At 36.4% G+C, this 11,845-nt stretch overlaps 1 protein-coding gene across 1 annotated transcript; it reads left to right on the top strand.

Moving 5' to 3' along the window:
* Positions 1-1,819: 1,819 nt before the first annotated feature.
* LOC131053656 (putative wall-associated receptor kinase-like 16) lies at positions 1,820-11,392 on the top strand. The gene is made up of 3 exons (XM_057988260.2): positions 1,820-2,213; positions 10,119-10,526; positions 10,653-11,392. Exons 1-3 carry the CDS (start codon positions 1,820-1,822, stop codon positions 11,390-11,392), a joined length of 1,542 nt encoding a protein of 513 aa, XP_057844243.2.
* The last annotated feature ends 453 nt before the right edge of the window (positions 11,393-11,845 follow it).

Raw genomic sequence — 11,845 nt, forward strand, 5'->3', positions numbered from 1 at the left:
CTTTTGCATTGGAAGTGGTTATGTTGTCGTCTGGTTGATTATATCTACACATTATGCTTTTGAATAGACTTTCAAGTATGTGAAACTAGTTTGTGTGGATTGTTGGATCATTCATCAAAAGATGTATTATGATATATTTAGGTTCCCTCTTTCTCATGGAATGGAGTGATCTAAGTATTTTAGGTCTCGGTAGCTTATTTCATGTAATATTGCTTATTCCATTTTGGTCAAATCTCAATTAGGTTTTCAATGTTCTATCTCCTATTTAAGATGTGTGGATGGATGAATTATGTGTGGATGAGAAGTGAATTGTGCAAGAGGTGTATGTGAATGATTTGAAAGAAAATTTGAGTTTTTGGTGATGTGAAAGTTAGTTTGAGAAGAACTTTGAAGGTGATATATTCTCCAAGATTGTGTATTGTGATAGTGGAGATTATCAGAGATGTTTACCATGATGTTGGTGTCTTAATTTAGATATTGAAGGACAATTTCATGATCAAGAGAATCCTTCTCAATTTCAATTTGGCTATTTAATTTATTGTTGATTGACAGCGAGTCCTTCGATAATAGTCTGTATTTTGTCATACAGAAGGGTTCTTCAACTATGCAAGTCATTTTTGTATCTTGCCTAAGGTTGTGCACCTTATCTCTGCAAGACCTCTAGGTGTTGGTGCTCCTTGGTTGTATTCTTAAAATGTTGTAAATATTGTTATTTATATTGTGAGTTAGATTCTCACCATAGTTTTTCCTTGTTTGGATTTTTCATGTAAATCTAGCATTCATTGTTCATGTGTTTATGATTGACGTTTATGTGTTGATTTTTGTTGGTGTAATTATTTATTCATCTTGGATATAATTACACTTTACTTAAGCTTAATTAGGAAAATGCATAACATTGTAGTTTACATATGGGACACTTAGGGAGATGTGCATACATTGGGAGTATGTATGTAGGAGAATTACCATCTTTTATGGTGTGATCTTGTTGTTACTCTATCATATCCACTTATTGTGGAGTGATAATTCCACCTTCGGTGGGTAATCCAACTCATGTGGAATATTTTACTATTTCTCCTACCTACCCCTACCTACCCTTGAATCTCATTGAGCCACATGTCTTTATTGTGTTCTCTCTCGTCTCTTAGCCTTGGCTTTTTAAGAAGGCTTATCATACATTGTATGTGATGATGATCTAGTTGATCTCTTTTGCATCTTGATAGGAATATAGTTTATTCTTCTCACATATTTTATCTCTCTTGTCATTCTGCTATCTTTTGGACTCTTTGATCTTGGTTTCTTCAAGCATAATCTCACATGGTATCAAAGTAGTTGGAGCGCCATTGTATAGCTTTTGGAGAGATTTTATTGCAAGGTCAAGAGACAAATCTAAGGAGTAGCATCTTTTGGAGGCATCCTAGACTAGATTTGACCTCGCCATTCTGTCTGGGTGGCCATTTCCATGAATTTTGACTATAAATTCGCCTATATTTGGTGAAAGTCAATTTCGAGGCTTGGAGGAAAAGTTTTGCCCAATTAGGGCTGTACAGTACGATTTTGCAAAATTAAAAAAAGAAAAAATTATTTTCTCTGAATTTAATTTTTAGTTTCATATTTTTAAAAATTCACAGTTTTTAATTACGATTGTAAAAGTTTTATTGAATTTAAAAAATAAAAAATAAAAATTATATTATTATACGTTGGGGTTTTTACCCCCACCCGACACTGTATTGCCTGCATTTATTGTCTACAGGGTCATGTTGTGCTTTTCGACGATTATAGACCCATCTCCTGTCGGTATTCGTACCTCTGAACACTGTCGATGACCTCTTTCTCTAGCCAGACGGTTTCTCTGGTCGTCGCTCAGCACCTCCCACCAGCAATCAGCACTAGCGGGCCACCACTACTCCTCCCGGGCACCTTCTACCAGTGCAGACACACCGCCGCTACTGCTCCATCCATTTCAATGTTCGTTTCTACACCACCAGCCGACATTCCCAGTGCCCGCACGTTGTCCCCTCGGGCACTGTCCTTTGGTTCCAACAGTCACCCTCCTCCTAGCTCAGGCCACACAGTCTGCATATTTGGCCAAGTGGTGAATTTTTATTGCCCCTCTGTGCCCAGTGAAGAACATAGTCACCACTCACGTGGACTACCACAACATTCTGTCTGTATTGCCATGTCATCGACACCTCAATGTCCATGTCAACTGTTCTGTATGACATGTCATCTATATAGATTAATTGCATCACATCATGTCATCAGTCCATATGGTACAGACATCCCTAGTCAGGCAGGGAGTGAAGTTTTATGTGACGTTCATACGACCATCAAATTTAACCTCGCATTTTTTGATGTCATCAATTTTTTGAAAATTTAGCAGGCCCCTCTCATTTGGCTTTTCAATTTTGCAATTCAACTTCAAGAGGCCATATCTTGCTCATTTTTTCTCCCTTTTTTGTGCAATTCATTTAGAAACGGGCTAATTTTTTGTGTACTTTTTTGTGGTGGTGTTATTTTCTTATTTGGGTGGATAGTGGTTTCATTAAATTCAGTTTTTTGTGACTATACCTATCTAATCCTCATTTCTGCAACTTCCTGGACTCCTTTTAGGCTCATACAAACTCCTTTTCAATGCAATTTTTTTTTAAATACATGAGTTTTCTTCTACTTTCATAATCTGCTATCAGTTTGAATAGATTTTGAGCAATTTGAATAGATTTTGAGTAGAAATTGTACTTTTAACATATGGTCTTTTTTGACCAATTTGACACTTGTATTGCATAGATCTATCTTTTTGGTCTTTTGCATTGTAGTTCTCAGCCAATTGGGGTAGTTGTAAAAAAAAATCAAAATACCACCTTGTCATTGTTTGCAAGTGGCCTATTGTACACGCACTACATATAAAGTGCCGAATTCATCATTTTTTTTGTGGGGGCGAGGGGGTACTTTGATTGAGTGAGTTTGTGGAGCTATCTCTGGCGCTTTTGTGCTCTTGTGTTCTTTCATTTTTCTTCTATGGTTTCTCCTAAGTTTCCTCTCGTAACTCCACATAATTATGCTTTTTGGAAAATTGATGCATGGAGTGAACTTATGAAAAAAGGATTAACTCATTACATTGATGGAACTATTGTTGCTCCTATTGATCCTAAGGCTAATCCCAATGGTCACTTGGATTGGCTTACTAAGAACATCATGGCAATTGGTACCTTAAGAAAGTATGTATCAAAGGATCTCATCTTTCATATTGAGAAATGTACTTTAATTAAGGATGCTTGGCAAAAGTTTCAAGACTTGTATGGTCAAGTTGATGAGATTAGGGGATATCAAATTGATAATGATCTCACCATGTTAGATCCCAAGAGCTTTTATACTATACAAGATTATTTCACTAAGGAAAAAGAGTTGAGGGCACAACTCAAATATCGTGGCATTGATAAGAAGGATACTCAATTGATCTTCAATTTGATGGGCAAACTTCCACAAGAATATGCAACATTTTTTTCTAGTTTCCAAACCCATACAATGACAATGGGTTAAAGATACACAATTCCTACATTTTATTCTTTCACTGAAATGTCAATTATGGAGCAAAGTAAGTTGATAAGCATCAGGATTCTTAAGACTTCTAAGTCTCAAGAATTAGTGGAAACTCAAGGGAACAAAGAAAATCAAGGAAAAGACAAATCAAACAAGAAGAAAGGGCAATCAAAGCCCAAGGACAAATAACCGGCTTCTCCACAACAAGGGGATTCACCCTCTTGAAAGAAGGACAATTCACCAAAGAAGGAGAGACCTACTTGTGCCTATTGTAAAAGGGTTGTTAACGAGGAGCATCATTTCCATTGTAAGAAGTGTTGCAGGAGCACTTAGTTTTGAGTCCAGTTTCTACATTTTGGTGTGTTTGTTCATAGTTTGGTTTGGAGTGGTGAATAAGAGTCTTCCCCTAGGTCTTAATATGTTGTTGTAATTCTTTGGTAGGTTGAATTTCCTTAGGACAATGCATTTTCTCAATTTTGGCTTGTAAGCCCTTGTAAGCCTAAAATGGCAAAATGTTGCATTTTGATGAAAAATGCCTTGAATAGCCTTTTTTGGCATTGTTTTTAGTTATCTTAGATGGTTTGGAGGAGAAAATTAAGCATGTAAGGCAAAAATGCACTCTTTGGCAAAAATTGTCAAAGTTGCTTGACAACTTTTTGCAATGTTGAGCAACTTTTTGCATTTTTGTGCAAAGGGTTGGTTAGGGAACTGATGAAGAGTTAGTTAGGCCAAAAATGACATATAAAATCTTGGTGAATCAATGTAATGAGGTTGTTCAATGTGTGGAGTAGATTGGAATACATTTTGAGACTATTTTTGAAGTTTTACATTGCATTTTGTCAAGAATTAGAGTAGCAATCCGTACTTAATGGATTGATTGCATTTTTGTACCTTGTTTGTTGTTTTGTAAATGTTTTTATAGTGCTCAGGAAGCAATTTGATTATTTTATTTTTAGGTTTGAATTGAGTTTTCAATTTTGGTAAGCTCTCGGCCTGAGTAAGGGTTTGAGAGGGCCAGACATGGTTCTAGCTTGAAATCCTTTTAGTTCTTCTCAATAACCCTTGGGACTTGATCCATGGAACCTTTGTACAGTTTATATAACTTTTATTTTCCTTTGGAGGTCATTGAAAGGCCAATGAGCATCATTTCCTAGGCAAGCTCAGTCATAGCCCAGTTAGGAAATGAATGAGATTATGCAAGTGTTTGCAAGAATGAGTAGGGTTGGAGTTGCATGGTATTTGGGTTGAACAAGTGGTGTGTGGCAGAACATATGTGTGAATTTGGAGGTGTGGTAGATCAAGGAAGACACCTAACCCTTGGAAAAAGACCAAAACAAGCCTAAAACCACCTAAAACAAGCATTTCTTGGTTTCTGTGCCTGTATGGTCAGACTAAGATTCCTAAATTTAGAAGTTGGAAAAAACTTCCAAAAGGGTATCCTAATCAACAAATAGTTTGTGCAAGTCTTTGGAGAAGTTGAGATAAAATCCACAAAAACTGGTTTAGTAGGGCTAAATGGGGCTCTAGGGCTACTAGCCTAGAAAGTAGGAAAAGGAAGGAGTGATGGGGAAAAGAATGAAACCCTCACTCAAAACCAATTGATTGAATTTGGAAAATATCACAAACACCTGTTATAACCTCTGCAAGCACTTGTTAGGAGTTTTAGAGTGTAAGGTTGGATTTACCCTGGTGAATCTCAACCATGCTTGAGCAATTAGTGAGCACATCTGGATTGGGAGCACTCCTAGAGAGCTTAGGTATCTAAATTGATTAGAAGAAAATATGAATAAAGCATGAAGCCCACTAAGACAATATCTAACTACCCTTAAACAAGGTATTATCTCTCTTTGAGTAACCTCCCCATCAAGAAGATTGATGAGCTTATACATATCCTCAAAAAATCACAACATTGATTTGCCTAATACCTAGAAAAAGGAGGATTCATCACCTTTCACTTCCACATAATCAAAGGGGAAAGAAAAAGCATTCATGGCCTCAACAAGTGGGAAGAATCACTCTTTTGGGACAAGGAAAGGACAAGCTCTTTGTTCTACTTCAAGTCATGATTCATGGAGATGGCTTCTACATTCATGGGCTTCTCATCATATGGCATCTTCATAGTCTATGTTTTCTACATTTGAGCCTTGCACCATGCCACAAATTTTGATGGGAAATCATACATACATGCATGTGATTGGGAAATGAAATATTGCCATTGGGGATAACTCCTTCAATGATATGTTGTGTGTACCCCATTTGACAAACAATCTTCTTTCCATCTATCAAATCACACATGGGGCAACGAAGAAAATTTTGGAGTTCACACCTAAGTCAGTTTTCATTAGAGACTTGGAGAATAGAGCTATCATTGCAACTGGGGTGGTGGATCATGCATCTTAGTTATATTCCTTTTCAGATTTTGTTCGTATTGATGAGGATGATTTTAGATATGATTATCACACTTCTTGTGATGATTCATATTTTGAGGAGAACTTTGGGTACTTGAACTTGGGGATTCTCACATGTGACCCCATTCTTGAGCCTTGTGTTTCATCTCTTCCTATTGATATCACATCACCTATTGCACTTGATGATGTGGATAGAGTGATAGTTTTGCCTTCTTGTAATTCAATGGAGTAGGATATACCTTGTCTTCCAGCTTCAGTTTCATGGGATGAGTACTTGATCGACATTGTAGGTTTGTTTATGGAGTCCTATATTGTAGATGTGGGAGACATCATTGATGATATTCATCTTCTCTTTGATGAAGATGATCCTTCTTCGATTGTTGCGAGGGAGCACTATGACCCTCTTATTCATTCTCTATGTGATAATTCTTTAGAGATTGACATGATTGGGGATTATTATGTATAGCAGTTGGAGGAGGTCTCTTTATCTTTAGAGGAGACATGTGAGTCTTTGGATATTGTTCTAGATTCATCTCCACTAGATCTTGGAGTACCTTTTTCAGCAGTGTGGAGTAGTTAACCACCTTTGGAGGGGGTCACTTTCATCATCGACATGGGGCTATTTGAGTAGTTTTCAGATACTCCATTCATCATGAGTTTTTTTCCTACATCTTCCCTTCATGATTGGGGAGACTTCATAGATACACTTTTGGTTTTGTTTATTCCCAAGGGGGGGAATGTTGTTTGATGTTAATGGAGCAGTTTATTCATTCAACTTCGAGTTTCTACCATTGATGCAGATTCTACATTGAGGGGGGGCTACTTGGCTTCTCTTCTTCTCTCACATGGGGGGGATTTCTTTGTCACATGGGGTTTGGTCCTTCACATACTTATTTGAGAGTTCTTTGTATAGTTATCATCTATCTTTTTGGGGGAGGTTTTTTTCCCATTGGGTTTTTCTCTCTTTCCTCATTTTATGGGAGATTGTATTTGTATTTTGTACATGGGTACCTAACATGGCCTTGTAGCTAAGACCCATCTTGCATTTCTTAGTTGCATTGTAGACTTAAGTGCATTCCCCTAAGTTGCACTTAAGGGGGGGTGTTGGTTTAATCATTTATTCATCTTGGATATAATTACACTTTACTTAAGTTTACTTAGGTACATGCATAATATTCTAGTTTGCATATGAGACACTCATGGAGATGTGTATACATTGCGAGTGTGTATGTAGGAGAATTTACACCTTTTATGGTGTGATCTTTTTGTTACTCTATCATATCCACTTATTGTGGAGTGATAATTACATCTTCGGTGGGTGATCCACCTCATGTGGAATATTTTACTATTTATCCTAACTACCCTTGAATCTCATTGAGCCACATTTCATAATTGTGTGCTCTCTTGTCTCTTAGCCTTGCCATTATAAACAAACAAGTATCATACATTGCATGTGAGGATAATCCAGTTGATTTATTTTGCATCTTGATAGGAATACAATTTATTCTTGTCACATATTTTATCTCTCTTGCCACTATGCTATCTTTTGGTCTCTTTGATCTTGGTTGCTTCAAGCATAATCTTAGAATTTTCTATGTGTTATTGCTAAGTATGTTGATTTAATAAGTATTTTTCAATTTCAAGGTTGATTCACCCCCTCTCCCTCGCTCTCAGTCTTGCTAGGTGTTCAATAATTGGTATTAGAGCAAGGTTACTCTTTGGAAAGTTTAACATCTTGAGGTAGATCTAGAGATGACACATTAACTTCATGTAAAAGAATCGATGTTTGATGGAACAAACTTTAATTAGTCTAAGGAAAGAATGCAGTCTTACTTATAAGCATTGTAGAATGAAATTTGGGATATTATTCGAATAGGTTATCAATGCGCTTCGAATGAACCATCAATTCCAAATGAAAGTAATGCTCACGAGATAAATTCAAAACCTATAACAATTTTTATCATCTTTCTTAGTGATGAATTATTTGAAAAGGTTATAGAAATGAAAGAAGCTAAGGAAATCTAGAATAAGTTGTGTTATTCATGTGAAGGTGATTTGAAGACTCAACAAGCAAGACTTTTGAACCGAAAGTAGAAATTTAAAGGCTTCAAAATGGTTAATGATGAAAGTGTTGAGAGCTACATACAAAGAATGAATGATACAATATAAGCTATCCATGCTATTGGTGGAGTGCTTGAAGAAAGTCATGTCAATGGATTGATATTATTTACATTGAACAAAACCTACAAACTAAAGACATGTGCAATTGAAAAGTGTCATGATATGAACAACTACATAATTGATTAGCTTATTGGAACATTGTTTGCCTATAAAACTAGAGAGATGGAAGATATAAAATCATATCGAAGAGAAGTTGCATTCAATGTTTCAAGGATATCAAGAGATAAAACAGAAATAAATGAGTACTTGGATGAGATTGAAGAATTATTTTTAAGAAGAATAAGAGAGGAACTAGAAACTACAAAGGTAAGTTGCCCTTGAAATGCTTTAATTGTGGAAGAGTTGGTCATTATGCTTCTAAATGTATATACAAAGAAGATTACAAAAAAATTGATGATGATGAAAAGAAAAGTAGATATAGAAGAAATGATTTTAAGAAAAGAGAAGATGATAGAGATAAATGGAAAAATAATTTTTTCTCTATTGAGGCACATTCATCTGAAGAGGAAGATGTTAAAGACTCAAATGCAAAATTTCTATTTCTGGCTATAAAGGAGAAGTATAAAGAAGGATTTTCAAGACCAAAAGAGAAGACTGCATTGCATGATAAAGTTGAACCAAGATCATGCATCATTTATTTTAGATGCTCGAATCACATGATCGAAGACAAATAAAAATTTAAGAAAAGAGAAGATGATAGAGATAAATGGATGTGGTTAAATTTTATAGGCAGAGGTTTGTTTGATTTGTTCAATTCTGCTAACAATCATTTTGATAAGAAGTGTGGCTTCTCGATCGTATTGGATCTGTCTCCCTTCATATTGGTGGATGATAAAGCAAACCTCTTTTTGGGGTGAAGGCATGAAGGCTTATTATGGTCTCTGCCTTAATTGGGCTATCGGCCTTCAGAATTGCTCCACAGCTAGAACAACTGCCAACTATTCTTTCTCCATCAATGCAGAGTGCATTGAATCCCCTTCATTGAAAGGGTATGTATGCAAAAGTCATCCTGGGTATGAAGGAAATGGTTACACTAATGGCACAGATTGCACAAGTATTATCACTACAATTTTGTTAATAAGAAACATTATTAGTAATATGTGTTCTCTTCTAAAGTCATTTCTCTTTCAAATATCAAGGCTTCTAATCATAGTGATTTTGATTGTCCAAACATAGATGAGTGTAGTGATAAAAAGTTAAATATGTGTGTTGGAGAAGAGGAATGATGCAGAGGTGGGGTTGAAAACTCAACAACATGAAAACATATCAATACAATGGACTCAAAACTTCCTCATAACCCAATCAAACAACCATGAAAATATTTTTGACAATATGACCTTGTATTGATATGTTTGAAACATACCTTATAAGATGACCTTATAAACCTTAAAAATGGTCCACAATGACCTTATTACACACAAAATTGACTCAAAATATTTAAACTCTAACAATAAGATCCCTTAATTGCAAAAGGTGACCTTGGTGCCCTTGCACCAAGGAAAGGGGAATATGCCTTAATTTGGTAGGTTCGTACAATTGTTCATGTGGAAAGGGTAAGGTGACCTTGGTGCCCTTGCACCAAGGGAGGGGGAATATGCCTTAATTTGGTAGGTTCGTACAATTGTTCATGTGGAAAGGGTTATGAAGGAAAGAGTTACTCTAATGGCACTGATTACAGAGGTATGATCCCCGCACATTTATTAATTATAACCATGGTTTATCTTAAAGCTTCTAACAATAATGATGGTCAATCTTCAGACATAAATGAGTGTAATGATAAAAAGTTGCATATGTGCGTTGGAGAAGAGGGATGAGGAATGTGCCATGATTTGCTAGGTTCCTACAGTTGTTCATGTGCTATGGGTTATAAGGGAGATGGGTTTCAAAATGGGACAGGATGTGTGTCCAAAAGCTCTATCTCTGTCAAATCTGTAATCATAGGTGAGCAGACAATGTGTCTTTCTATGTTCTTTTTCTTTACATTTCAAATAGCACAGTCAATCCAATTTTATTTGTTTGTTGAAAGTGCGGGTTCTGTTTCTTCATTTGTTGGATTCTTTGTGGTAGCTTCTGGAATACTCTGGTGCCTGAGTATGCGTTGTTTGAAACATGCGAGAGATACAAATTTCCTACAGAATGGCTGGATGCAGTTGCAGGAGAGCATCGCTTCAATGGGAGGGAGAAAAAGCCTTAGAATAGTTTCTCAAAGAGAGTTGGAAATAGATTCCAACAATTATTCAACAGAATTGGGGAAAGGTGGCTTTGCAACTGTGTACAAGGGAATTCTTGCAGACAGCACACTCGTGGCAATTAAAAAACCTAAATCAATTTCAGATGAGTTTATCAATGAAGTTATAATTCTATCCCATATTAATCACAGGAACGTAGTGAAATTGCCTAGTTGTTGCATGGAAACTCAATTTCCCTTTCTTGTATATGAATATGTGCCAAACGGGACAGTTTCTGAACATCTACACTCAACAAAGAATCAATTGACATGGGAAATCTGACGACAAATTGCCATAGAAACAACAGAGGCGATAGCATATGTGCATCTTCAAGCCTCTCAGCCCATTTTCCATCGTGACATAAAATCCCTAAATATTTTACTAGACAATACATTCACTGCAAAAGTAGCAGACTTTGGCATTTCTAAGCTATTGCCCTCGGATGAAAGGCACTTGAGCACCATACTTCCATCAGGCACTCCAGGTTATGTGGATCCGGAGTTTGTGAAGAGCACTCATTTCACAGACAAGAGTGATGTTTTTAACTTCGGTGTAGTTCTGGTGGAGATTTCTACATGTTTAATGGCAGTATTGTCTACGGAAGGCTCTATGTGTGGTTTGTCTGATCATTTCCTCTCCGTAATTAATGAGAACCACTTCACTGAAATTTTAGATCCTAAAGTGGTGAATGAGGAGAACCAAGAGGAGATGGAGAATATAGAAAGGTTAGAAAAATCATGTTTGCAAATGAAAGCAAGAGCAAGGTCATCCATGAGAGAGGTGGTGGAGGAAATTGCATGGATAAGAGCTTCCACAAGACAACTGAGGCTTTATAGTAATGTGAGTCTTGTAGAGCACAGGGGTGACCCAAAACAAGCAAGGCAAAATTATTACGCCCCGCCAACAACATGTGTTAATTATTCTAAGAATCTTGCCGAGGATCATTACTGCAGTTCTCCACCTATTACAACAATTTCTTCAGAGGGCCCATCTACTGCATTGATTCAAACAGAGATGTCAGATACATATGCACGATGATCAAGGCAATGGATGACCAAGGAAGAAAACAAGAGTAGACACTCTTCATTTGTTTCCCTTAAGAAGTGAAAAATAAATCCCTACCATAATGTGGCGTGGTTGAGTGGTGGACATCAATCAATTACAGTTATATGCATTGTTTTAATCAAGTGGATAAAATCTGGATATCTCAGATCTTCATTAGCCTTGTTCTTTTTTATCATCATAATGTTTTTAGTTTCAGTTATTAATTCTATTTGGATGTTAGGAAATAATATCTTCAATATTACATAATATTATGATGGATTATGGTTATATGTATTTGATGCTGGATGATAGGGCTATGCCGATAGATATCTCTTGTTTTTTATTCCTGTCAGGTGGGTTTGTAGCAGGGTTGTTTTTCTTTTATGCTTTTGCCTGTGGGATGTCAGTTGTTGCAGTTGCTGCTTTATGTTTGTTGTTTTGATGTGT

Source organism: Cryptomeria japonica, chromosome 5, assembly GCF_030272615.1.
Source record: "Cryptomeria japonica chromosome 5, Sugi_1.0, whole genome shotgun sequence".
In the NCBI taxonomy this organism is placed as follows: Eukaryota; Viridiplantae; Streptophyta; class Pinopsida; order Cupressales; family Cupressaceae; genus Cryptomeria; species Cryptomeria japonica.

Excerpts from the sequence above, each read along its gene's own strand:
- LOC131053656 (XM_057988260.2), top strand. The coding sequence starts at position 1,820 with ATGACCTCTTTCTCTAGCCAGACGGTTTCTCTGGTCGTCGCTCAGCAC. Across the intron at positions 2,214-10,118 it reads ATGTCCATGTCAACTGTTCT|CACAGTCAATCCAATTTTAT; the intron begins GTATGACATGTC and ends CATTTCAAATAG. Across the intron at positions 10,527-10,652 it reads GAACGTAGTGAAATTGCCTA|AAACAACAGAGGCGATAGCA; the intron begins GTTGTTGCATGG and ends AAATTGCCATAG.